Source organism: Lithobates pipiens, unplaced genomic scaffold (genome assembly GCF_037356315.1).
Source record: "Lithobates pipiens isolate NorthernLeopardFrog02 unplaced genomic scaffold, aLitPip1_a1.2 Scaffold_19, whole genome shotgun sequence".
In the NCBI taxonomy this organism is placed as follows: Eukaryota; Metazoa; Chordata; class Amphibia; order Anura; family Ranidae; genus Lithobates; species Lithobates pipiens.
Genome location: NW_027507764.1, coordinates 356,926,031 through 356,953,688, shown reverse-complemented (window position 1 = coordinate 356,953,688; position 27,658 = coordinate 356,926,031). Strand labels below are relative to the sequence as shown.

At 43.8% G+C, this 27,658-nt stretch overlaps 1 protein-coding gene across 2 annotated transcripts in view; it reads left to right on the top strand.

The window, feature by feature from the left end:
* The window catches only part of TBC1D7 (TBC1 domain family member 7), a 35,123-nt gene extending 9,314 nt beyond the window's left edge, over positions 1-25,809 (top strand). For both annotated transcript variants that reach the window (XM_077492213.1, XM_077492214.1), the window contains exons 4-8: positions 608-795; positions 3,532-3,669; positions 14,952-15,097; positions 23,696-23,825; positions 25,612-25,809. In XM_077492213.1, coding sequence (XP_077348339.1) covers positions 608-795; positions 3,532-3,669; positions 14,952-15,097; positions 23,696-23,825; positions 25,612-25,698 — 689 coding nt within the window. In that variant the 3' untranslated portion in view covers positions 25,699-25,809. The remainder of the gene's footprint in view (positions 1-607; positions 796-3,531; positions 3,670-14,951; positions 15,098-23,695; positions 23,826-25,611) is intronic.
* Positions 25,810-27,658: the final 1,849 nt, after the last annotated feature.

The following is a 27,658-nucleotide window of genomic DNA, read 5'->3' as shown; positions in this document are numbered from 1 at the left end:
AATTTGTCGACTCCCGTGCGCATGCGCGGGAGTGACGTCATCGCGGCCTCGCCGTATGACAGCGGCGGAGCTGCGAGGCGCGACTCCCGTGCGCATGCGCGGGAGTGACGTCATCGCGGCTTCGCCGCTGTCATTGGTCGGAGCTGCGAGACGCCACCAGCAAGATGGACGCGGCGGACTACAGGGATCAGCGGCGACTTCGCTGGCTCCTGTGTCAGGTAAGTGACACATAATGAGCTACTATGCGATGCATAGTAGTCCATTATGCTTTACCTTTGCAGGGAAAAAAAGAGGAAGTAAACCCATCAGGGTTTACTTCCTCTTTAAAGATATTAATTTTTAGAATATCATCAAGAATATAACTTCAATATTAAACTCCTTAATAAATGTTAACAAAGCCTAGCTAAATATGTATAGACGATTCAGGCTACAGTTTACAATTCAAAATGTAAGAGATTGGTGCCTGTGTGGTTCATATTGTTGTAAATTGTATTACCGGTAATAATAGTTACACGTTTTATATTGCCTATAATGTCTATGTATTACTTTTTTATATGCTTGAATTTTTTGGATATAATTATTATTTATTTATTTTTATTTTTTTAAGGAATTCTGCCCCCACACCAGGAGACCCATCCAGTGGTGATGGTACACAGGAAGGAGCAGTTTTATGATGTTCACCATGCTCTGCAGGTTATGCGCTTCATCAATGACACTACTCCCCAGACAGAGGTGTTCCTCCATATGCATCAGTTGGAGACAGGGAAATTATCTCGCAGCCACACTTACCTTCTGGTATGCCTAACAAATTATGATGCATGCATTAAATTAAATCAGCTTCCATCGTTTTTTTTTTTTTTTTTTTTTTTGTCAAAGCTTAATTGAACAAGCTGAAGTTAGAATCGGGTTGGCTACCATGCACAGCTACACCAGATTTTGTACTCTTCAGTTTTAATCAACCCCTATGAATGTTGGGGCCATGTAAAATCTCAACTGCTCAGCAACAAATCACTAGAATTGTTGCATCACAGATCTTTTGACTGCAGTACATCGATTTTTAGAAAAAAAATAAAAATAAATGCTAAGACCCCTTTCACACTGGGGCGTTTTTCAGGTGCTTTAGCATTAAAAAAGCGCTTGAAAGAAGCCTCATCTGCAGTCCCAATGTGAAAGCCCAAGTGCTTTAAGAGCCCTTTCACAATGTCAGCGCCCGAAAAAACACTTGTAAAGCGCCGCTTAAACTAGCAGCGCTTTACCATCGTCTTTCGAGCGTTATTGGAGCGCTTTTAACCTCTGCTAGTGGCCAAATAAAGGGTTAAAAGCGCACACAAAACGCTGCTGCCAATAGTGTTTTACAGGCGCTTCCCATTGATTTCAATGGGAAGGGGTGCTTTAGGAGCGTTGTATTCACTGCTCCAAAAGCGCTGCAAAGAAGCTGCTTGCAGGACTTTTTTTGACGCCCTGCCAGCGCAGTGCCTCAGTGTGAAAGCACTCGGGCTTTCACATTGGGATTGCAGTTGCAGCTTCTTTCAAGCGCTTTTTTTAACGCTAAAGCGCATGAAAAAACGCCTGAAAAACGCCCCAGTGTGAAAGGTGTCTAAGGAGAGCTGCTATTTAGCAGTAACAAATCACTCATTTGACAGGACCCATATACAGTGCCTTGCGAAAGTATTCGGCCCCCTTGAACTTTTCAACCTTTTGCCACATTTCAGGCTTCAAACATAAAGATATAACATTTTTATTTTTTGTGAAGAATCACCAACAAGTGGGACACAATTGTGAAGTGGAACGAAATCTATTGGATTTTTTACCTATTAAAAAAATGAAAAGTGGGGCGTGCAAAATGATTCGGCCCCCTTGCGTTAATACTTTGTAGAGCCACCTTTTGCTGCGATTACAGCTGCAAGTCGCTTGGGGTATGTCTCTATCAGTTTTGCACATCGAGAGACTGAAATTCTTGCCCATTCTTCCTTGCAAAACAGCTCGAGCTCAGTGAGGTTGGATGCAGAGCGTTTGTGAACAGCAGTTTTCAGCTCTTTCCACAGATTCTCGATTGGATTCAGGTCTGGACTTTGACTTGGCCATTTCAACACTTGGATAAGTTTGTAGATTTTGCTGTATGTTTGGGATCATTGCCTTGTTGGAAGATACATCTCCGTCCCAGTTTCAGGTCTTTTGCAGACTCCAACAGGTTTTCATCCAGAATGGTCCTGTATTTGGCTGCATCTATCTTCCACTCAATTTTAACAATCTTCCCTGTCCCTGCTGAAGAAAAGCAGGCCCAAACCATGATGCTGCCACCACCATGTTTGACAGTGGGGATGGTGTGTTGAGGGTGATGAGCTGTGTTGCTTTTATGCCAAACATATCGTTTGGCATTGTGGGCAAAAAGTTGGATTTTGGTTTCATCTGACCAGAGCACCTTCTTCCACATGTTTGGTGTGTCTCCCAGGTGGCTTGTGGCAAACTTTTTAGACAAGACTTTTTATGGATATCTTTGAGAAATGGCTTTCTTCTTGCCACTCTTCCATAAAGGCCAGATTTGTGCAGTGTACGACTGATTGTTTTCCTATGGACAGACTCTCCCACCTCAGCTGTAGTTCTCTGCAGTTCATCCAGAGTGATCATGGGCCTCTTGGCTGCATCTCTGATCAGTCTTCTCCTTGTCTGAGCTTAAAGTTTAGAGGGACGGCCAGGTCTTGGTAGATTTGCAGTGGTCTGATACTTCCATTTCAAAATGATCGCTTGCACAGTGCTCCTTGGGATGTTTAAAGCTTGGGAAATCTTTTTGTATCCAAATCTGGCTTTAAACTTCTCCCCAAAAGTATTACGGACCTGCCTGGTGTGTTCCTTGGTCTTCATGATGCTCTCTGCGCTTTCAACAGAACCCTGAGACTATCACAGAGCAGGTGCATTTATACAGAGACTTGATTACACACAGGTGGATTCTATTTATCACCATCAGTCATTTAGGACAACATTGGATCATTCAGAGATCCTCACTGAACTTTTGGAGTGAGTTTGCTGCACTGAAAGTAAAGGGGCCGAATAATTTTGCATGCACCACTTTTCAGTTTTTTATTTGCTAAAAAAGTTTAAAATATCCAATAGATTTCGTTCCACTTCACAATTGTGTCCCACTTGTTGGTGATTCTTCACAAAAAATTACAATTTTATATCTTTATGTTTGAAGCCTGAAATGTGGCAAAAGGTTGAAAAGTTCAAGGGGGCCGAATACTTTCACAAGGCAGTACTGAAGGTATAGGTGAGCTGTAGGATTCCAATCAAGTGACAGGTGTTCGTACTAACAAACTACCAAAATAACTGATGTATCATTTAATGGAATGTGCTGACCTACAGAAAAGGAAAACCAACAATTCAGTGGTTTGCAGGCATGTACAATATCTTGAAGTTTAATGTATACTTTTTTACCATGCCATATAGCCATACTATATACATTTTGAGATGATGCATGTTTATGATTTACACATACTTTCCTGAAGCCATTGTTGCAACAATTGTTTGTTCTAGGAACCAGAGGATGAGTTCTTCCTGGTCATAGCTGACATGATGGAGGAGATGGTTGATGATGAAGTAGATTGCTATTGGCTCACCAAAAATTTTGTGCATCATTTGGATACCAAGTTTAGAGATTCGCAAGCTGCAATGGTATGTATACAGTGTAACTGTACCCAGAAATGACTGTTAATCTGGTCCCCCTCAATTAAATATTACACACCTGAGCAAAGTCAGGAAAAACCTATTCTTAGGTGACAATTTAACTCGCAATCCTATACCCTCAGGGAACAAATTTACTTACTGAGAGAAACGGTCACATGCTACTTTGTGGCGAAGATCCATCTTGTTTTCCATTTCTGTATTGATATACCACAGTTCATCATCTATAGTATATTAAAGTATAACTAAAGGCAACGTGTGTCCTTTTTTTTTTTTTTACTTAGAGTAGAGAGGGGTTAGAACACCTGTCAGTTTTTATTGCTGTCTGAGCCCTCTTTGGTGAGACTCACCCTCTTTGTCCTGCTTACCATTATTATTGAAAGTTAAAATTAAAAAAAATCCCAAATTTTGTGTTGTCCCCAGAAAAGTAAGAGGGGAAAATCTTCCAATTAGAACACTAGTGACCCCGTCCCATTTTTTTTCTACTAATACTTCCTTTTTTATTTTTTGGTGAATGAATAGGGTTAAACCCTGTGCCCAATTGAGGGCATGTGGGGGGGGGGGGGAAGACTGTTTTTCACCTTAATCCTTAAGGATTAAGGTGAGAACTTCTGAGTCCATTCGTTCCCTCGGCGGAGACGCGCTGTTCCCCTCTGCCCAGGGTTCTCATCTCTTGATTGGATAGATTGATAGCAACGCAGCCATTGGCTCCCTGTTTTGTGAGTGTCAAACAAGCTTATGAAGTGGTAGATGATTATGTAGGTGTATCTCATAGAGGACAATAATCAAATGTCCGTGGATGAATTGAATAGCGGAACAAAAAAGGGCCACATAGTGTAATTCCGTTTGGGTACACAATAAATTTAATGAAGTTAGAAAACGTACATTTAGCAGGTTAAAATCAGCGCTTTTAAAAGCAAATGGCGGTAGTGGAGTCCTTCCCGATGCGTTTCCTCTCCAAGGACATTGTCTGTCTGTCTGCAGGCAAAAAGGTTTTGCCTATAGTTCTACTTTTTAAATCTTGCAACTGTTAAAAAAACATAGCAGATGATGCACTGCAGTCTGCCTTTATTTATTAAAGTAGTTGTAAACACAGAATGTTTTTATCTTGATGCCTTAGGATAAAAAACCTTCTGTGTGTGTAGTGGCCCTCCTAATGCTTACCTGAGCCCCATCTCAATCCAGCGATTGTGCACGGGTCCCTTGGCTGTCTGGAACTCTCCCACCCGAGGCTGAGACACAGCAGCAGCGCCATTGGGTGGTGCTGCTGTCAATCCAAGTCAGCTAGCCAATGGGGAGGGGACGAACCACTGCTCCCCATGTCTCAATGGACACACAGAGCTGTGGCTCGATTTGGGTGGCCCATAGCAAGCTACTCACTGTGGGGGTACTTGACAGGAGGGCGGGGCCTGGAGTGGCAGTGAGGGACCCGAGAAGAGGAGAATCCAGGCAGCTCTGTACAAAACCAGTACACAGGGCAGGTAAGTATGACATGTTTGTTATTTTTAAAGAGGGGGAAAAAAAAAAAGACTTTAGTATCACTTTAAGTTTTTTTTTTTTTTTTTTTTGAAGGAAGAACTGTGCAAGATCATCTGTATTTCTTCTTGGCAACCAAACCGTTCACATTTTTATTCTTCTTCAATTGTTTTCTAGTGAAAAATTTAAATCTGGCTTCAAACAGGAGACAGAAACAACTTCTAGTTAACACCCTAAAAAATATGAGCAATTCTGCAGTTTGCAAAGCTAGAGTTTAATAATAAAAAAAAAAATAAAAAAAAAAATATATATATATATATAATATATGCCATGTGTATTTGCTCATTACATATGCAAGGTTTTCTTCTGTTTTGCAGTGCTTTACAATGGCTGTTCTTTCTTGCTTCTCAGAATGGAAGTCTGTGAGTTGGCCAACTTGCTGGAAACAATTCACTTACAATCCCAATGCCAAAAAGTTGAGGTGCTGTGTAAATGTATAAGGGAGAACTGAAATGATCAACAATGCTGTTTTTCTTTCACCGCCCCTACACGGGGCGGCTTCCAGGTCTCCTCCACGCCATCCCTCCCTCACCCACAAGCTCCTCCTGTCGGATCGGAAGCCCGTGCTTGGTGCTGTGTTGCCATCCTCCAACGTGGGAGTGTTTGTTTAAAAAAAAAAAAAAAAAAAAAAATTTGTGCTGGCTGAAAAATTGTCACAGAGGCATGAGAGCAAAGGGAGCATGAAAGAGATTTTGGTGACACAGGCATTTCCTGCTTAACACATTTACTATTTGCATGAGGCTGAGCATTAATGGCAGTGGCTGGACTATTGCTCAAGCAGTGGATGCGATTTATTATGATGGTACCTCTGCTTTGTGCATCGGGCTAAGGTCAGAAGGGGTGTTAAAATACCCCCCAAAATAGAGCTAAAAGTGTTCCCCCTCAATCTCTCTGGAAAGCTTGCTCATCTACAAATGGCATCCTCTGCTGAGAGGGAGTGGCTGAGAATGAGCATTGGGGCCATGAAATGTTTGCAACTGTTTTCAACACTGCAGCCCCTGTGTAGTGTATTTTACCAAAAGATCTTTTCCCTCCGCCATGATGGGTTTTAAAAATAATTGTGCGAATTTAATCGCACACGTTCTCTGCCATTGCCCAGGATCCTCAAACTGAGGAACTAGGGGTGGGAGAAGACTAATCCCTTCAGGGGACCTTGGTGAGGCTGATGACTCCTCTTCTGAGGTGCAAAATGTGGGCGAATCAGCTGGTTTCAATCTTAAAGCAGAGCTCCACCCATTTTATTTATTTTATTTATATATATATATATATATATATAGTATGTGTGTATGTCTAAAACTGACCTGACCTTTTTTTGTTTAAAATGTACCTTTTTTTTCTTTTCTTCTCTCTGCTTCCGGAATGTGTGTCTTGCGGATATGGGCGTGGCTTCTGCGGCTAACTTGTCATTTTCGCAACTCTCACTGTCTCCTGGGATCTTTTCTCATTGATCCCAGGAGTCTGTGCGTCGGCCGGCCGCAAGTTATCACGGGATTGCGAAACCATTTTTATCTCAGTTGCCATCACAACGGGACGGGACTTCTGATGTCTCCACCCATTGTGTTGGCAATCGAAGCTGTTGACGGCGCTCCGATACGCCAATATTCCCTTACTGCGCATGCGTGAAATCGGATCTAGCGCGGCCATTGATTTACGTCATAGAAGCCTGGAAGAGAATGCCTGTGGGCTTCACATGCCCACAGGCAAGATGGAAACGGTTTAGATCTTTTTTTATAAATCAATCTTTTATTGGCAATTTTTTTTTTTTTATGTCTGAGAGGATCTCCCAGATAAAAAAACTTTTTTTTTTTTTTTTTTTTTAACACTTTATCCTATGGTGGAGGAAATTCACTAAGTAGAGTATACCAGCAATTTAACGCTTTTTGCTCGGCAGACAATACTCAAATGCTTAGGCATCAAACTGATAAAATGTTGGAATTCCTACAAAAAACAAACCCCCCCCCCCCCTTCTTCTTTTTTTTTTTTTCTCTAGCAGATCGAGCAGCCTGCATTGACAGTAATTGCTTAATCATTGTGAGGCCAGTTTAACAGGTGTTCAGGTATCCTGCTCAGCAGGCCCAGGATCTGGCAGCTTTATGTTTGCAATAATTGCTTTGTGAGTTTCTATTGTAGAACCTCCACAAGGTCCTAATGCAGGTGCTTGCTTATAAACTAGCCAAACGTACAACTGCTGAGATGCCTATGGCCACATCACCCTGAAAGCGCCTGATCTTAGAGGCTACGCGGGCTCAGGCCTGGTTAGTACCTGTATGGGAGACTGCCTGGGGAAAACAGATGCTATACATGGTTCTGTGCACATTGTTGCTAACACAAACAGCTAAACGCAATGGTATGGGAACGCAGGTCAGCTGGGGATAAACTTCCTTTCGCCATGCAGAATCTCCTGGCTAGTCTTCCTTTTGTGGTGAAACGGCTATTTGAGAATGTTTGGATAATTCATCAAAAGAAATTCTAGTGGGAAAATTACCCCTTTTTGCAAAGTAAAGGAGTACATTTTCATTTTTAAAGCACCTTCTTTTGTGCCAGGGGCATCGGCCTCCAGGCAGTCACGATGGCTTCTGCCGGCAGGTTCAACCCAGGGACTAAAGGGGTCTTGGGTGAGAAAACCTACAAGATACTGAAGCCTCCTTATGAGGAGGCACCCCGCTCGCTCAATAGGGGAAATTCTTCTGCAGTTCTCAAGGCTCTGACAGGAAGACGAATAGGGTACTTCCTCAATAGCTCCAAAGTATAAGCTGGAGTTCCAAGAGTCCCCGTCTCCTTGTTTGTTTTTTTTTTTTTTTTTTTTTTTTTTTTTCTATCCGATCAGTAGTCTCCTTCCTACAAGGGGTAGAACTTCTGTCATCGATCGACATCAAAGATGCTTATCTCCATGTGTGATCTTGCCCGCTCACCAGAAATTTCTACGCTTCGAGATAGAAAATCTTTATTTACAGTTTGTAGCTTTACCTTTTTTCAGTCTATAGCTACTGCACCTCGAGTGTTTTTTATATAGTGTGACAGAGCGAGGCTCTGTCCCTATGAAATTAGAGGTAAAGGAGACACAGAGTTTGCATATCTGCGGACTGCAGGACTACAGAGTGTAGAGTTTAAATGGAGAAAACTGTTCTGTCAGTTTTCTCCAGGTTTTGCTAGCTCCAGATGGGATTCTGTAGTTTGGAGATCCCTGAGAGTTATGGGTGGGACGGGATCTCCAACCCTGTGTCCGGGTCTTGAGGCTAGCGAGCAGGGTGTGTGCCCAGCTGCACACAGCCCATATAACGAGGGGATTTGTGTAGGATGGTGGTGTGTGAGCAGCTTGCTGCTTGAAGCTGTGCATGTCCAAAGCTGTGTGAAGGACTTGAAGCTGTGTGCGTCTAAGGAGCCGTGTGCTGTGTGTCGAAGGGTTGGAAGCTGTGTGCGTCCAAGCAGTTTGTTGGACAGGGCAAGTACCTATAGCAGCAGTACTGCTGAAGAGTAGCCAGGTGGGCTAGCATTTTCGTTCTGATTTTGCTGTATTTAATTTAAGCTTGGACCCCTGCGTGGGATTACTGGATGGACTAATATTTTGTTTTCTTCTAATAAACGTGGGCTACCAGGCCCTTAACCATACACGCCTGACTGATGTGGACTAAAAAATGCATCTACCAATTGAGCTAATCACCCCAATGTCACAATAGATCCTGGCTCCTCCTTTAGCCAGGTTAAGGGCTCAAAGTATAACGATACTTGCCCTTGAACTTGAAATATGGGGTTGTACTTTGCCAGCTTCTTGTTTCCCTATCCCAACTTCTTTTTTTCAGATTTGTTGCTACCATCAATTTTAAAATTCAGAACCCCCCCCCCCCTTTACCATTTTAAGAAAACAAGATTTTTTTTTTTTTTTACGTTTTCTCAGTTTAAAAATTTTGCTCTTTTCTATTTCCATTGTGAATAAAATGTGGGTTTATGAAATGTGCAAATCCCATTGTATTCTGTTTTTATGCAGATTCAGAGTGTTCCAACTTTTTTGGAATTGGGTTTGCATTATGTGACGACTTTTTTTTTTTTTTTTTTTTTTTTTTTTCTTCAACAGTTAAGAAGGGAAGGGTGGCAGAATGACTGAAAATTGAGCGTTGGATGTCTTGTCTGTCTTGGTGTATACACGAAAAAAAAACTTTTAATTACTGTTTAATACAGGCAATTGTGTGCTGTGACCTGATACTATTTTAGGGCACCAGGCATGTTTAAAGCTGAACTTTAGGCAACAGCTAAATAAACTGTTGAAATACAAATATATATTTAAGGTTTTACCTGTCCTGGTTCAACAATTCTGTTGCTGTGTCTGCCTCTACCTTGTTCAGTGGACAATGAAGGAGCCTTCTCATCTCTGTTTAGTGTAGAGCAGTGGTACTTAACTCCTGTCCTCAGGACCCACCAACAGGTCAGGTTTTCAAGATAACTGAACTACATCACAGGTGTTATCATTTGCTGCTCAGTGATTGCAGTATTCTAGTCTGTATCTACCCAAGGTAATACTTAAACTCTGGCCTACTAGTGGGTCCTGAGGACAGTAGTTGAGAACCACTGGTGTAGAGCGATCTAGAAATCGACAAAGCTGGGAATAATAATGGTAGAATGATTCCTATCCGTGCAGTGTGGTAGGTGTGTGTGGATTTCAAAAGTGGATAAACAAAATTTTAGATCGATTGGAGTGTAATACAGTAAACAAATATATGTAGTACAAATGAGTAATTACAAATTAAAATAAATTGGGTAGTGAGATATCTGTTTCTTCTCTGGTATGCAGTGCCAGTGGGAGCTAGTGTAGTCTTTGTCCACAGTTTTGCAGATAGATGCTGCATACTTGAGGTGAAATATGTACACATTGCTTTTTCTCCATAGAGAAGAGAGAGATCAGGGATTGCCAGCAAGATAGAAAGTCTACAGCCGTGGCCAAAAGTTTTGAGAATGACACAAATATAAATTTTCACAGTCTGCTGCTTCAGTGTTTTATAGGTCTTTTTGTCAAATGTTACTATGGTATACAGAAGTATTAAATGCTTGCAATTATAAGTATCAAAGGCTTTTATTGACAATTATATTAAAACGTAACTCCATTTTTGTAGAGGGGGGGGGGGGGGGAAACATTCCCCCTCTGGGTGATCTAAGTACATTGCAAGGATTAAAACAACCCTTTGTTGCAGATTCCTACTTCCTACTTATTTCCTACTGAAGTAATCCATGTGTGTTTGTCTCTGCCTCTGCACCGAGTGGGTCTAGTGGGAGTGGTTTCATAATTAACTGTCAGGTGTGCAGCTGCAGGGCACTAATGAGGGAAAACTGCTGGGCCTGCATCCCTTCTTGGATGTGCTCCTATTGAAAGTATCTCTCCAAAAATGAAATTTTTGTTGCAGGGGATTTCTGAAATCTGACTTGTATCTTAGGCAGACTTCGGGGAAAATTGGTGAGCCAATCCCACAAGCATGAAATTGTTTCTGGGGGTGGTCAGTACATACTCTGTACAGAACAACTCTATGTAGCCATATTGCAACACATTCTCAGAAAATTACAGTGGCTGCAGATTGAAAGAAAAAGGTAACTTTTAATAACATTCAATTGCATTATAAGCAGCCCCACACATGAATGATCTCAGGATGCTTTAACCACTTCAATACAGGGCACTTAAACACCTTCCTGCCCAGACCAATTTTGAGCTTTCAGCGCTGTCGCACTTTGAATGACAATTGCGCGGTCATGCTACACTGTACCCAAATTAAATTTTTATCATTTTTTTTCCCCCACAAATAGAGCTTTCTTTTGGTGGTATTTTATTTTTTGCGCTACAAATAAAAAAAAAATACCGAAAATTTTGGATGGGCGGCACAGATGGGCATGGGTGGGCACTCCTCATAGGCGGCACAGGTGGGCACTCATAGGCGGCATTGGTGTTATACTGTACTAATGGATATCAATCAGTGATGCCCATTGTGGGCACTGATTGGCATCCATTATGGGCACTGATTGGCATCCATTGTGCTGACTGGCATCCCTGGTGGTCTAGGGAGGATTACCTTTTCCCTGGTGGTCTGGTGGCGTCCCTGGTGGTCCAGTGTGGGCATCCTCGGGGGGGGTGGGGGGGCTGTGCTGATAATCGATCAGCACAGACCCCCCCTGTCAGAGGAGCAGCCAATCGTCTCTCCTCTACTTGCGTCTGACAGACGCGAGTGAGGAAAAGCCGATCACCGGCTCTTCCCATTTACACTGTGATTGGACAGGGCTGATCACGTGGTAAAGAGTCTCCGGTGACTCTTTACCGAGATCGTAGTTGCCGGGTGTCAGACTGACACCCCGCAACAACGATCGCCGCGATGCCCGCCCCCGGGGGGCGCGCAGCGGCTCATAATCCTGAGGACGTCATATGACGTCCGATCAGGATTATGAAACCACTTTCCCACCGTCAATTGCCTATAGGGCGGGCGGCAAGTGGTTAAAGTTGGCTTGACACAAAACTGATGGTAGCACTCACCTTTTTTTTTTCTCCAGATAAGGTTTTTTTTTTTTTTTTTTTCTCTGGATGCTCTAAATAATCGGAAGGGGGGTTTATCGGAGAAAGTGACTTTACCCCAGTCCTCAACAGTCCAATCCCTGTTCCTTTTTTGCAGAATATCAGTCTGTCCCTGATGGTTTTTCTTGGAGAAAAGTGACTTCTTTGCTGCCCTTCTTGACACCAGGCCATACTCCAAAAGTCTTCACCACACTGTGCATGCAGATGCACTCACCTGCCTGTTGCCATTCCTAAACAAGCTCTACACTAATGGCTCGATCCCACAGCTGAATCTACTGTAGGAGACAGTCCTGGCACTTGCTGGACTTTCTTGGGTGCCCTGAAGCCTTCTTCACAAATGCAGTGGAAATATTATTTATTTATTTTATTTTTATGGGATTAAGTTTATTTTCATGGCAAAGAGGAACTTTGCAAATGATCTGATCACTCTTCATAACATTCTGAGTGTATTCACATTGCCATCATAAAAACTGAGGCAGCAGACTTTGTGTATATGTGTAATTCTCAAATTTTGGCCATGGCTGTATATCTCTTTCTGTTTTTTTTATTTATTTTTTTTTTTTATTTATTTTTTTTCATGGATTGCTCTTTACCAAAAAATGTATATCCTTCCAAGAGATGAATGCTTGCTTACATGGATTGGGTCATGTATGGCCCTAAAGTGGAGAAGCTGAGGTAACTCTAAAGCCCCATACACACTATCAGATTTTCTGCTGATTTTTTTATTTTTATTTTTTTTCCCTTCAGATTTAGCAAAACCATGTAGTAGAAGGGCCTCTCTGATTGCATACAAAATGAAACTCCTAAGGTTTGACCTCATATTATATGGTTTTGGTAAATCTGAAGGAAAAAAATCAGCAGAAAATCTGATAGTGTGTATGGGGCTTAAGTCTGTAAGGGGTATCGACTAGGTTTATTTATTTAACCGCTTGCCAACCGCCTCATGCCGATATGTCGGCAGAAGGGCTCGTGCAGGCAGAATCGCGTACCTGTACGTGGCCCTTGAAGAGGCAGCCAGCGGGCACGTGCGCCCGCGGCAAGCTCCGTGAATTGGGATGCGGTCCCGTGGACTCGATTGCTGTGGGGATACAAGCGATCGCCTCCCGGGAGGAAGAACAGGGAGATGCTATTGTAAAGAAGCATCTTCCAGTTCTGCCTAGTGTCGCTGATCTCTGCTCCCTGTGATCGGAACAGAGATCAGTAATGTGTCATACACAGCCACACCCCCCCCACAGTTAGAAACACGCCCCAGGACACACTTAACCCCTACACTGCCACTTAGTGGTTAACCCCTTCACTACCAGTGTCATTTATACAGGAATCGATGCATTTTGTATAGAACTGATTGCTTTATATATGACAATGGTCCCAAAAAATGTGTCAAATGTCCGCTGTGTCTGCCATAATGTCATGATAAAAATTGCTGATCGCCACCATTTTTTAAATTTTTTATTTATTTTTTTTATTTTTATTTTTTTTTATAAAAATGCAATAAAACTATCCCCAATTTTGTAAACACTATAACTTTTGCGCAAACCAATCAATAAGTATTGTGTGTTTTTTATTTATTTTCCCCAAAATTGTTGATTTTTGTTTAAAAGCGCAAAAAAATAAACTGCAGGGGTGATCAAATACTACCAAAAGAGAAGCTCTATTTGTGACTACATTACCGAGCTGGTGGATGTTGGAGACCTTGTGCTCCACCAACTTCCGTTTTGAGGATGCCCCACAGATGCTCAATAAGGTTTAAGCCTGGAGACATGCTTGGCCAGGCCATCACCTTTTACCCTCTGCTTCTTTAGCAAGGCAGGGGTCGTCTTGGGTGTGTTTTGGGGTTGTTGTGTTGGAATACTACCCTGCGGGCCAGTCTCCGAAGGGAGGGGATCATGCTCTGCTTCAGTATGTCACAGTACATGTTGACTTTCATGGTTCCCTCAATGAACTGTAGCTCCTCAGTGCAGACAGCACTCATGTAGCCCCAGACCATGACACCCCCACCACCATGCTTGACTGTAGGCAAGACACAATTGTCTTTGTACTCTTCACCTGGTTGCTGCCACACACGTGAAACCATCTGAACCAAATAAGTTTATTTTGATCTCATCATCAGACCACAATACATGCTTCCAGTAATCCATGTCCTTAGTCTAATTGTCTGCAGTAAACTGTTTGTGGGCCTTTCTTGTGCATCATCTTCACAAGATGCTTCCTTCTGGGATGACTGCCATGCAGACAACTTTAAAGCAGTGTGCGGTGTATGGTCTGAGCACCCCCCCCCCCCCCCCCCAAGTTTAACACACCTGTTCACACCTGGAACCTTATAACCCTAATGCGTCACATGACATCGGGAAGGTAACATGGCTAATTGGGCCCAATTTAGACCTTTTTAGGGGTGTACTCACTTTTGTTGCCAGCGGTTTAGACATCATTGGCTGTGTGCATTATTTTGAGGGGACAGCAAATTTACACTGTTATACAAGCTGTACACTCACTACTTTGTAGCAAAGTGTAATTTCTTCAGTGTTGTCACATGAAAAGATTATAATAAAATATTTACAAAAATGTGAGGGGTGTACTCACTATTGTGGGATACTGTATAGTCATGAAAGGGGACTTGGGCAGCAATGATGTGCACAGTACAGTGATCTACAGCACATATGTTTAACAAGATGCACTTTAGGCCGCGTACACACGCGGGGACTGTTCGCTCAACTTTGTCCGTCAAACAGTTTCAGCGGACAGTCCGCTCAAAATGAGCATAGACGGACTTGGCCCCACACGACGAACGAACAGTCCGCTGAAACCGTGCGCGATGACGTGAACGGCACGTACGACGGGACTAGAAAACGACGTCCTATACACTGCAATGCAAACTTCGGCGTGTAAATCCTTTCTGAGCATGCGCGGAACTTAGTTTGACGAACAAGCCTACACACGAGGGGACTGTTCGCTGAAACAAAATTTCAGCGGACAGTTTTTCGGAATTTCCGAAAAACTTTGTTCAGCAGACTGTCCGCTGAAACTGTCCGCTGAAAGCCCACACACGAGCGGACTGTCCGCCGAAACACTGTTCAGCGGACAAAGTTGAGCGAACAGTCCCCGCGTGTATACGCGGCCTTACACATCATTATACCCCTGGTAATATCATTGGAATCTTCTTACTACCACTGTACAAAATCATTCTATTTTGCAGCAAAAAGGATTTGAACATTACTTAAACTTAGAGGACAGCAGGCTGGTGGCTCATCTGAAGACCTGCAATGCTTTGGAAAAGCTCCCATATGACTTGTGGTTCAGAAAGTGCTTTGCCGGTTGTTTACCTGCATCCAGCTTGCAAAGGTAAAAATATCTTCACTTTATTTGTACTAAGCTACTTTGTGGTTGAAGCTTTAAAGGAAACCTGTCAAGAGGTCACAGATCATGAAAATGTATGCAGAAGGGAAATTCAGAACTAACTGCCTTACTATGTAATGGTTCTGGGAGACTCAATGCATAGTAGGCCTGAAAGCCAGACAATTTGCATTTTCAGAAATGGTTCAGCAGTGGTAGCTTTTGTAGTTCATGAATGACATGTTTCCTTTTTAACCTTCATGTTTTAATAAAAAATGTTTGTTTCAAGCTGGGAAGGAGAAATCAACCCCTTTAGTGTCTCCAATTCTCTTAACATTCTTTTCTCAGTTGTATTGTTTATACGTGGTGTCGTGCTGCCCCCCCATCATTTGTAATTGAGCTTTCTATATATTCTGCACAATAAGGGGATATGAAAATATGAGCAGAACGCCAGCTAGAACATTTTTCTAGTTATGGATAGAGTAGAGGTGTGTGTGTGTGTGTGTGTGTGTGTGTGTGTGTGTGTGTGTGTGTGTGTGTGTGTGTGATGGTGGTTTCATTTTTATTTATTTATATTTCTGTCAGTGTCTCCACTGGGGAGATTTACTCTCACTTTCTGCCTTAAGCCTTGTACACATCGGATTTTCCGACAGGAATTGTGTGATGACGGGCTGTTGGCGTAATAAATATATAATATATAGTGTGTGTGTGTGTGTGTGTGTGTCTCCCCGGGACCCGCGATCAAACTCGCGGAGGTCCTGACCGGCGCACGCTGCCGGCAGCAAATTTAAAGGGACGTACCTGTATGCCCATTTGCCTGTTCGTGCCATTCTGCAAAGTGATTGTTAGAAAAGAACAACTTTTACAATGGTTTTGCACAGAGTGGCCCCCAGTGCTCTTGGGTCCTCCTCCCTTCTGAATGCCCTTATAGCGCACCGCTTGCTATGGTGGGGGACACATGTTGGCTCAATCGCAAACCGAGCTGTTTAGGTCTATAGACAGTGTGGCTTGGTCCCGCCTCCTGCTCCCTCACAGAATTTGACAGCAGCAGGAGCCATTGGCTCCCACTGCTGTCAAATTCAGTGACGGGGGGCGGGGACGAGTCCCACTGTCGGTGGACGCAGCTTTCCATGGGGGCACCCAATGGAAAGGAGGGGCCTGGAGTGCCAGTGGGGCACCCCACAAGAGGAGGATCGGGACTGCTCTGTGCAAAACAACTGCACAGAGCAGGTAAATAAAGGCACGTTTTTATTTCTTGCTTAAAAAAATAAAAATAAAAAAAAAATGTACTTATCCTTTTAATGCTTCACCAAAGCTGATCTAAACTTGATAAAAGTTTTGCAAATGTTTGCTTCACACACTTCTCTAAGGTGATGGTCACTGGCACACCCAAGACAGGAAGTTCACTCCCTATATAACCCCTCCTCCTACTAGGAGTACCTCACTTTTTTCACCAGTGTCTAAGGTGTTGGTCATGAGTGTAGATGAGCTCTGCTGGAGGGATCCCTCTTGGATTTAAACAGCCTCCACTGACCGGATCCATCCAAAGTGCCACTGAGGCCAAGGTGGATGGTACCCGGGCCTTGTATATGAACAACAAGGTTTTGCCTGTAACATCTCTCCTTGGAGGGCTGGACCCCAGGACCCAGTGCTTTAGTCATGCTCACATTACTATAAGTTTTCCTGGCGGGGTGCTATATGGGTCCAAGGGAGTGGAACCCTGATAAAAAGGGACCTGGTCCTTTTTTGAAGGTTTGCTAAATACAGCCCGCCTTGATGGGTGAAGATTGGATATGTCCGTTGTCAGCAGTATCCTGCGACGAGGATAAGGTAAGGGAAGAAGCCTAGAAACTGTGAAAAGTCCACCTATGGGTTTTTCTTCCTTGAGTAAAATGTCATGCCTTAAATGCACATACCTTGGTACTTTGCCTCTCAGTTCAGCTTAGTGTCACAGCTAACAGCACGCGTGTGTGTGCGTGTGTGTGGTCTCGGCCAGAAGCATATTTCGGGGGGAGGAGGGGTTATTCCTAATCCAGGAAAGAATTTGCCAAATACAGAATTTCCCCAGGGGAACCTAAGGGGCTGGGAGGTACAATGGTAGTTGGGCGGTGGCTTCCCTATGCTGCTTTTGTTTCACCACAGAAGCCTATAAAGCACCATGAGGGATCTTGATCCAGCCTCTCCTCTCTCTGGGTCTGCCAACTGGCAGACACGAATGCCACCTGCTAGCTCGAGGACTACTGGAAGCTTTAAACAAGAGGAGAGCGAGTCGATAAACTGAGGGGGGGCGTGGCTTAGGCACTGAACCGTGTGCGAGATGTAGTGTCCACCAGGACACCTGGCGCTGGGGATGCCAAACACAGAAAAACAGACTTTCCTCAGCTAGTAGCTGGAGAGTACAGCTGTCTGATCACACAGGACACAGGAGCGGTGGGGGCATGTAAGGTGCTGCCTGCAGGCATTCCCAAATTGAGGAAACACATTTTGCTCGGCACCAGGCTGAACTTTTATTAGCAGCATTCTATTGCTAGACTGTAGTTCAGCAAATAGGGCTTTTATTTTTTTGTGCGTCTGCTTTTGTGCTTTTGGACTATGCCTCTTAAAAAGGTTCTTAAAACATCACTCCCAGGTGCTGAGGGCTCTAGTCATGTCTCCACGCTCATCTTCTCCTGAAATACCAGAAGTGGCTAGCCTAGTCTAGTCATTGGAACCTGTGGGTGTTGCAGCTGCTTCTAGCATACGTGACTGAAGATGCGTTTTTTTTTTTTGTTTTGTTTTTCCTCCGCCCTGTTAGGGCTAGAGGAAAGACTAGCAGCTTTAACCACTTTCAGACCGGACCATTTTGCTGGTCAATGACCAGAGGTCTTTTTACAATTTGGCACTGCGCTGCTTTAACTGGTAATTGCGCGGTCATGCAATGTTGTACCCAAACAAAATTTGCGTCCTTTTCTTCCCACAAATAGAGCTTTCTTTTGATGGTATTTGATTGCCTCTGCGATTTTTTTTTTTTTTTTTTTTTGCGATATAAACGTAAAAAGACCGCAAATTTTGAAAAAAATTATATTTTCTACTTTTTGTTATTAGAAAAATCCAATAAACTCAATTTTAGTCATACATTTAGGCCAAAATGTATTCAGCCACATGTCTTTGGTAAAAAAAAAGTCAATAACTGTATATTTATTGGTTTGCGCAAAAGTTGTCACATCTACAAACTAAGGTACGTTTTCTGGAATTTACGCAGCTTTTAGTTTACGACTGCCTATCTCATTTCTTGAGGTGCTAAAATAGCAGGGCAGTACAAAACCCCCCCAAATGACCCCATTTTTTTTTTTTTACACAAAGTTGTCACTAAATGATATATTGCTCACACATGCTATGGGCATATGTGAAATGACACCCCAAAATAAATTCTGCTGCTTCTCCTGAGTACGGGGATACCACATATGTGGGACTTTTTGGGAGCCTAGCCGCGTACGGGGCCCCGAAAGCCAAGAACCGCCTTCAGGTTTTCTAAGGGTGTAAATATTTGACTTCACTCCTCACTACCTATTACAGTTTTGAAGGCCATAAAATGCCAAGATGGCACAAACCCCCCACAAATGACCCCATTTTAGAAAGTAGACACCCCAAGCTATTTGCTGAGAGGCATGTTGAGTCCATGGAATATTTAATATTTTGCCAAAAGTTGCGGGAAAATTACAAACTTTTTTTTTTTTTTTTTTTTTTCCACAAAGTTGTCACTAAATGATATATTGCTCACGCATGCCATGGGTATATGTGAAATGACACCCCAAAATAAATTCTGCTGCTTCTCCTGAGTACGGGGATACCACATATGTGGGACTTTTTGGGAGCCTAGCCGCGTACGGGGCCCCGAAAACCAAGCACCGCCTTCAGGCTTTCTAAGGGCGTTACAGTTTTGAAGGCCATAAAATGCCAAGATGGCACAAACCCCCCCCAAATGACCCCATTTTGGAAAGTAGACACCCCTAAATTTAGGGGTACACTAGTGAGACTAGGTAATAAATGGCGGGTGCCCTGAAACTATAAAAAAATAACTAACCAACCAGCGTCACCTGTAACAGTTATATGGTGATCACTGGTGAAAGGGTTAACTAGGGGGCAATCAGGGGGCTTTATGCGATAGTATATGGGGGTCCCTGGCGCTATAAAAAGCTGCGGCGAACCTAAATACCTACCTGCCTAACTAGCGTCACCTGTGACACTAATACAGCGATCAGAAAAACGATGGCTTATTAGGCTGGGTTCACACTGGAGCAATGCGGGAACGCCACGAATCCGCGGCGGGTTCCCACATCGCATGCCTCCCGGCGGCAGTTCACACTGCCCTATGCGAACTGCTGGGAGTGTCAGTGAAATGTTAATGACACCCCCAGATCAGTTCGCATATCGCAGTGCGATCTGCAAACTCGGATCGCATGGTGTGAACACCCATGGGATCCGATTCTGCTGCGGACCAAAAAAAGGGTCCCGTGCGAGTTTGCGGCGGGTGCGACGCAAATTCAGCCATACTATCTGGCTGAACTCGAATCGCACAGAGATCGGATGTGATTTGCACTGCAGTGCGGTGCGAATCACATCCGTTCTCATAAACTGCTGCAATGTGAACCCAGCCTTAGTGACACTGGCGACGGGGGGTGATCACGGGGTTAAACCTTTATTGGGGGGTTAGGGGGGTACCCTAGAGCTAAAGGGGGCTAACCCTAACAGTTATTACAGTCACAAATGACACCAATGCAAAAAAAAAAAAATGCTATTGGTGTCACTGTGACTGGGGGGGCAGGGGTGATTGGGGGGGGGTGAAGGGGGGGTGTGAGTGTGCCTGGCATGTTCTACTGTGAAGTGTCGTGTTGGTGCAACTCACCGATCCTCTCTCCTCGGTGCCGGAACGAAAAATACCGACACGGAGGAGAGATTACATCACTTCCTCTCCTGTGTTTACATTACAGGAGAGGAAGTGATGTCACGCCTCACTTCCATTCGTCGGGAGCGATCGAGAGGGGGTGGCCATGAATGAATGGCCGCCCCCTCATCCCGGATCGCTTCTGAACGAAAACCGACCGCCGCTGGCACCGATCGGGCCCCCCACCCGCGGGAAGGCAGGGACGTACATGTACGCCCATATGCCTGCCCGTGCCATTCTGTCGACGTACATCATCGTGCGGCGGTCGGCAAGTGGTTAATCGCATCCTCCATCCAAAGGGATAAGAAGCGTGGTAGATCCCCCCCCCACCTCAGACCCTTTTATCAAGGGAACAGTGGGTAGAGGATGAGGTTTTACCCTCGGGGGATCAGGCGGGAAAGCAATCCAATGACTCCTCTTCGGAGGAAACAACGGTGGATGAACCCCTTTCTGCCTCGCAATCTGAGAAATTGCTGGTACAATCTCTGTTTCTTCTTTGGGTTCCTTTAAAACCTCTGCAGACTTTGCATGCATTTCCTGTCCATACATTACTAGAACAGCTTATTTATGCAGAATGGAATCATCCGGATAAGCATTTTCTCCCTCCAAAGAGATTTGCAGTACTCTATCCCATGGAGGACAAATTCGCCAAAAGAGGGAACCTACAGTTGACGCTGCTATATCCAGTATGAATAAAAGTCTAACTTGTCCAGTAGACAATGCTCAAATACTTAAGACAACAGATAAAAGGTTGAAATTCCTGTTAAGACTTTCTTTGGCAGGTGCAGTTACTCAGCATGCAGTTGCTGCAATAGGCATCTGTCAATCCCTAAAGAACCAGTTTAGACAGGGCCTTAAGGAGGCTCCTGTAAAACAAGCCCGGGATTTGGGTCAACTGCCAAGGGCATTATGTTTTGCTATAGACGCCATTAAAGATTCTATTAACCAGGCGTCTCGCTTGTGCACGTACGTAGGATCCTGTGGTTGAAAAATTGGTCAGCCGACGCTCCATGCAAAAGGCTCCTGACTTCAGGGTCAGACCCAGGCACAAAAGAAGTCCTGGGGGCGGAAACCTGCAAAGCAGAATTCTAAAGCCTCATTATGAAGGGCGCCACTGCTCGCCAGGGTGGGGGGGGGGGGGGGGGGGGAGACTTCTGCAGTTCTCAGAAGTCTGTCAGGAGGAACTTCAGGACAGATGATCATCCTCAATCCCCACAGAAAAGCAAGGTTTGGGGTTCTTTTCAAACCTCTTTACGGTACCAAAACTGAATGGAGATGTCAGACCCATTTTAGATCTAAAGAATCCAAATCCATTCCTGAAGGTCCGCTCTTTTCACATGGAGTCGATCAGGTCAGGGGTTTCTATGCTACAAGGAGGAGAACTTCTGGCGTCTATCGACATCAGGGATGCATATCTGCATGTTCCTATATTTCCTGCTCGCCAAAGGTTTCTGCGGTTCGAGGTAGAACAGCATAATTTTCAGTTTGTAGCCTTGCCCTTCGGGCTGACTACAGCATCCCGGGTATTTACAAAAGTTCTGGCTCCACCTCTAGCCAGGCTAAGGGCGCAAGGCATAACAGTCTTGATGTACCTGGACGATCTATTGCTAATGGACCAGTCGGTGGCCTGTTTTTGAGAAAATCATGCACATTACATCTTCCTTTAAAACAGCTAAAAAGGCTGGAGTACTTGGGTTTTATCATAGACACAGCCCAGAAAAAGGTGTTGTTGCTTCAGGCAAAGATCAGCGCCATAAGGGAGTTGGTGCAGATGGTTAGGTCGGAAAGAGATCCCTCCATTCGCCTTTGCATGAGGTTGTTACGATAGATGGTGGCTTCATTCAAAGCGGTTCCCTATGCTCAGTTCCATTCAAGAATGTTACAAAACATCCTGTCTGCTTGGAACAAAATGGTTCAAGCTATAGATTTACCAATGTGGCTGTCCTCCAAGGGTGTCCCAGAGCCTCAGTTGGTGGTTGGTAACCCAGAATCTGCTGAACGGAAGATCCTTCAGACCAGTTATCTGGAGTGGTAGCAACAGATGCCATCCTTTCATGTTGGGGAGCAGTACTAGAAAGGACAACTGTCAAGAACCGAAAGAACCTTGCCCATCAACATCCTAGAGATTCAGCAGCACCAGGCCTCCCATGGCTCAGATCTTTAAGGCCGCAACTTGGTCTTCAGTACATACATTCACCAGGTTTTATCAGGTGGATGTAAAAAGTCATGAGGATATTGCCTTTGGGCGCAGTGTACTGCAGACAACAGTATAGGTCCTCAAGTCTGTAGGCTCCCTACGGGTTGTGTCTCCCTCCCCTCAAATAGCATTGCTATGGGACATCCCATATAGTTAATACTATGGCACTGTGATTTTTATAACAGTTTGCCTGTAAAAATCCTTTTCTTGGATTACATCACACAGAGGTCCCTCCCCTCTTTTGAGATTTGGGTATATTGCTTTGCTACAAAAACTGAGGTACTCCTGGAAGGAGAAGGGGTTATATAGGGGAGTGAACTTCCTGTCTTGGGTGTGCCAGTGTCCATCACCTGAAGGTGCCTATATACCCAGATGAGGGCTCGACAAACCCTGGGCGCCAGGTCGCATTTGCGACTAGAATTAGCGACCTGGCACCTGGGGCAGCACAGCTGGGGGTATCCTGTCTCCGTACACCCCCCCCCCCCCCCCGGCATGATCGCGTCGGGCTGTGCCGCTGCCGGACGGTAATTGAGGCCGTGGCTTTGAGGCCTTCTGCGGTCCTATGTTTCCTTCTGGAATCTGGCGTCCTCTAGTGGTGGCTGTTGGTATGACAGCCAGCAATGCTAATGGAGCTTTCACTGCCCGCCCATGTCCTCCCCATTACTTAGAACCCCTAAACATTATATACATATACATATATATATATATATATATATATATATATAGTTGGCACCGTTTTTTTTATTTTTTTATATTGTGACCGATAATGTTACACCGAGTAAATTGATACCCAACATGTCACGCTTCAAAATTGTGTCCGCTCATGGAATGGCGACAATTTTTTACCCTTTAAAATCTCCATAGGCGACATTTAAAAAAAATTCTACAGGTTGCATGTTTTCAGTTACAAAGGAGGTCTAGGGCTAGAATTATTGCTCTTGCTCTACTGATCACGGCGATACCTCACATGTGTGGTTTGAACACCGTTTTCCTGTGCGGGCGCAACTCACGTATGCGTTCACTTCTGCATGCGAGCTTGGCGGGACAGGGCGCATTTAAAGTCACTTTTATTCCTATTACAAGGAATGTAAAAATCCCTTGTAATAGAAAAAAGCATGACGGGTCCACCTTAAATATGAGATCCGGGGGGTCACATCTCGTATTTACACTAAAATGCAATTTAAAAAAACAAAACATTGTCATTTGAAAAAAAAAATTGTCCCTCTAAGAGCTATGGGCAATGACTTGGAGACAAGTGGGGGGGGGGGGGGGGGGGGGGCGCGCGCGCGCGCGCGCGCTATCTTCCCCTCACTCGTCTCCATGTCAGGCCAGGGACAGGTGCGGATTGCCGTTACCGACCTGGCTCCTAAGTGTTTTTTTTTTTTTTTTGTACGGGATGCTTCTTGTTTTACTTTGTTAACCAGTTATTGCTACAGATCGGCAATGCCTCCTCTAACACCTGCTGTTTTTCATCAACTGTCTGTAGGGTGTGGGACAAACTTGTTAGTGGATCCTGCAAGATTCTTGTATTTGTTGCTGTGGAGATCGTGTTAACTTTTAAAATGAAAGTTATGACCTTGAATAAATCCGATAGTATTAATGAATTTTTGGAAAAGGTAAGCAAGTGAAGTCTACTGAGACATGATAAAAACGTGTGTGTGTGTGTGTGTGTATTTAACAATTTTGCTAAACGTATTGGAAGAGAGGTTATAGGTAGTTTGTGGACAGGGAAAAAAAAAGTATTAATAATAATAATAATAATAATTATATATACACCTAGAATGCATTAAGGTGAAAAATCTTTAAGGCTTTACAACCACTTTAAGGACTCGTTAAAACTGTGTGTGTGTGAGATTAACTAAATATAAATATATATCTCTCACACTGTGTATAATTTTGGAATCTTAATGGACAGTGTTCTAGAACAATTTGGGTAAGGGTACTTTTTCCTACCATGGGAGTGGAGATGTTGCCTAATAAGTCAAGAGGTTGCCCCAGGGGGATGGTGCTGTGTTGTCACTCTGCAGAACACTGCGTGGGTCCTGGTGCTTTTTTCAATCCTTGTCTTCAATGAACTTGTGAAATTTGGTCATTTATATTGAAAATATGACTACCGTATATACTCGAGTATAGGCCGACCCGAATATAAGCCGAGGCCCCCAATTTACCCCCAAAAAAACTGGCAAACTTATTGACTCGTGTATAAGCCGAGGGTAAGACATGCCTGTCCATCCCTGTGTGTGTGTCCGTCCATCCCTGTGTGTCCGTCCATCCCTGTGTGTCCGTCCATCCATCCCTGTGTGTGTGTGTGTGTCCATCCATCCATCCATCCCTGTGTGTGTGTGTCTCCATCCATCCATCCATCCCTGTGTGTGTGTGTATCCGTGTGTGTGTGTGTGTGTGTGTGTCCAGCCTACCTGTGTCCTGAGCCTTTGTCCCGAGCCTCCGTCCCGTGCCGAGCCTCCTTGCCTCCGTGCCTCGCCGCCGTGCCTCGCCGCCATGCCTTGCCTCCGGTCCCGTCCCGTCCCGTCCCGTGCCGTGCCGTCCTGTGCCTTGCCTCCGTCCCGTGCCCTCTTCGTTCGTCGGCGCCTCGGCGGCCATTGTAAAATTCAAAAGCTGCGCCGCCGCCTTCGCCTGTGATAGGCGGAACACTGAATTTCCCAGCAGCCTGTGTTCCGCCTATCACGTACATCGTATCATCCTCGTCCGTAGTACGAGGATGATACGAAGTCCGTGATAGGCGGAACACAGGCTGCTGGGAAATTCAGTGTTCCGCCTATCACAGGCGAAGGGGGAGCCGGAGGCGCGGCTTTTGAATCAGAATGGCCGCTGTCTGTCTGCTCGACACGCTGATCGAGCGGGCAGACAGCGATGACTCGAGTATAAGCCGAGGGGGGCACTTTCAGCCTCAAAAAAGAGGCTGAAAATCTCGGCTTATACTCGAGTATATACGGTAATCATGCCAAAACTGTCTTTTATTCAAGGTTAGTGATCAGATGAAGCCATTTATTATCTGTTTTTTTTTTTGGCTCCTTTTTAAAATCATAACAGAAATCGCCCAAATGGCCCTGATGAAAAGTTTACATACCCTGGAATGTTTGGCCTTGTTTCAGACACAGAAGGTGGCACACTCAGGTTAAAATAGCTATAAAGGTTAATTTCCCACATTTGTGGCTTTTTAAATCACAATTGTCTGTCTGTGTAAATAGTCAATGAGTTTGTTAGCTCTCACTTGGATGCCCTAAGCAGGCTAGACACTGAGCTATGAGGAGGTAGAAAAGAATGCTCTTAAAGTATTGCAGCTAGAGAAAAGCAAATCCATGTTTTCTGGGGGAGCTAAACAAAGGCAGCCTCTGTGTTTTCAGTATTTGCTGTTTTTAACAAAATGTATTTCTTCTCTAGATTCCTGAAGACAACACGGATCCAATTGTGAATAAAGCTATAGATCTGTGGCATAAGCACTGTGGTATTCCTGCTCATTCTGTATAAAGATGGTTACCGATTTTTGTATATATCTGTTCAGATGTCCAGCCTTCCTCTGGTTATTTATTTATAACTTGTATATTGACTAATAAAATGTGAATATTCGGAGTTCCTAAATATGTTTAACTTGATGTCTTCATACTGTATGTCTTTAATGCAGAATTCAAGCAAGCAGCTTATGTGAAAACAAATATCAATGAACTATTTTTTTTTTTTTCCTGTGGCATCCGGGTTTGTGATCAAGGTTCATTTTCCAAGCAGCTTCTTTACCTAGCTGCTGATTACACCAAAAATGAATAGACCTGGTCTGATCCAGACTCCAGCCCAGTTTGTGACTGGAATCTCAAGGGACAGCAGCACACAGTCATTTCTGTGCTGTTCCCTGCTTCAAGCAGGTTCATATAGTTTGTTTTAACCACACTCTGAGACAATCAGGACTGTACTGCTTTACAGACTGCCTCCCTTTCCTATTCCAGAATGTCAACCAAGACCGACTTAAATCTGTTTTTATAAAAAAAAAAAAAAAAAAAAAAAGTTTTTCGTAATGTTACAATCCCTTCAGGAATGTTGAGCACCACTTTATATTCATTCTATGACGATATTGCTTTACAGCTAAAATAAGCCAACTTGACACCTTGGATTCACTTTGAATCTTAATCGTCATATCTCACCAAAGGTTTTGCTCTGAATCCTCCTATATACCGATTGACAAAGATCATTCGAAAAATCAAAATCTCTTTTGCAAGCTCTTGAAACAAATATATAAACCGTTATTTAAGTTGGGTAACGACAGCTCTCTTCCGTGGCCTTTTTTATTTTTATTTTTTATTTTTTTTTGGCATTCCGTAATTTCCAACAGCATATCATGTGGTGTATCGAGAAGGAAAAAAAAAATCCTTTTTAAAGATCTCTGGTTCCACTTACTCTTATTAGTGGAGTTGCACGACAAGAACTATTATAGTGCTTTACACATTTTGAATATTTTATTTGACCTGTCCCCGACAAATTCTCTTGTGCTTCCCTAAAAGTGTTTGAAATGGCATGTACTGCTATTAGTACAATACAGAATTTTCCCAGTGCACTCCCCAACTAGTGGGCAAAAATAAAAATCGGCACATCTTTACATTCTAAAACAGAGGTTTTAGTTGCATACATCTGCAAATATATGTACAAGCCACACTGCCTTGTCAAAGCTCCTCTGTGTTGTGTGGTTCCTAACTCTAGTCTAACGGGGTTCCCTTCTTGGAACATGTATGGCGATGTAAAAATTGAGGGCAGGTATGCCTGGAGGTATTACAGTCCTTTCTAAAGGCGCAGAGACATGTCGGAAAAGGGGTTAAGTGTATGAATCATACTGAATGCAGGAGGTCTGTAGTATGTATTGTAAAAAGTGCAGGAAATCATTGGGATGTAATGCACAGAGCGCATGCATCAGGTGTATGTAGGATACAGCGTGCAGGGGAACAGTAGTATGTAGCCTGCAGCAAACCAAATTGACCCTGTCTAACAGTTCATGTTAAACAAGGGTTTTAGTTTGCACACATTAGCACTCTAGTGTACTGCAGTCCTAACTCTAATTTTGAGAATCTCCCAAGTTGGAGCACCTAACCGTGGCTATAAAAGGTCTACACACCCCTGTTTAAAATGTCGGGTTTCTATGATTTAAAAAAAAAGACAAAAATCATTTTAGAACTTCTTTTTTTTTTTCCTCCTCTTTTTAACATGACCTATAAACTGTACAACTCAGTTGAATAACAAACTGATTTCTTTTAGGTGGAGGGAAGTAAAAACTAAAAAAGGAAAATTAATATGGCTGCATAAGTGCGCACACCCTAAACTAATACTTTGTTGAAGCACCTTTTTGGTTTTATTACAGCACTCAGTCTGTTTAGGTATGAGTCTATCAGCATGGCACATCTTAACTTGGCAATGTTTGCACACTCTTCTTTGCAAAAACAGTCCCAAC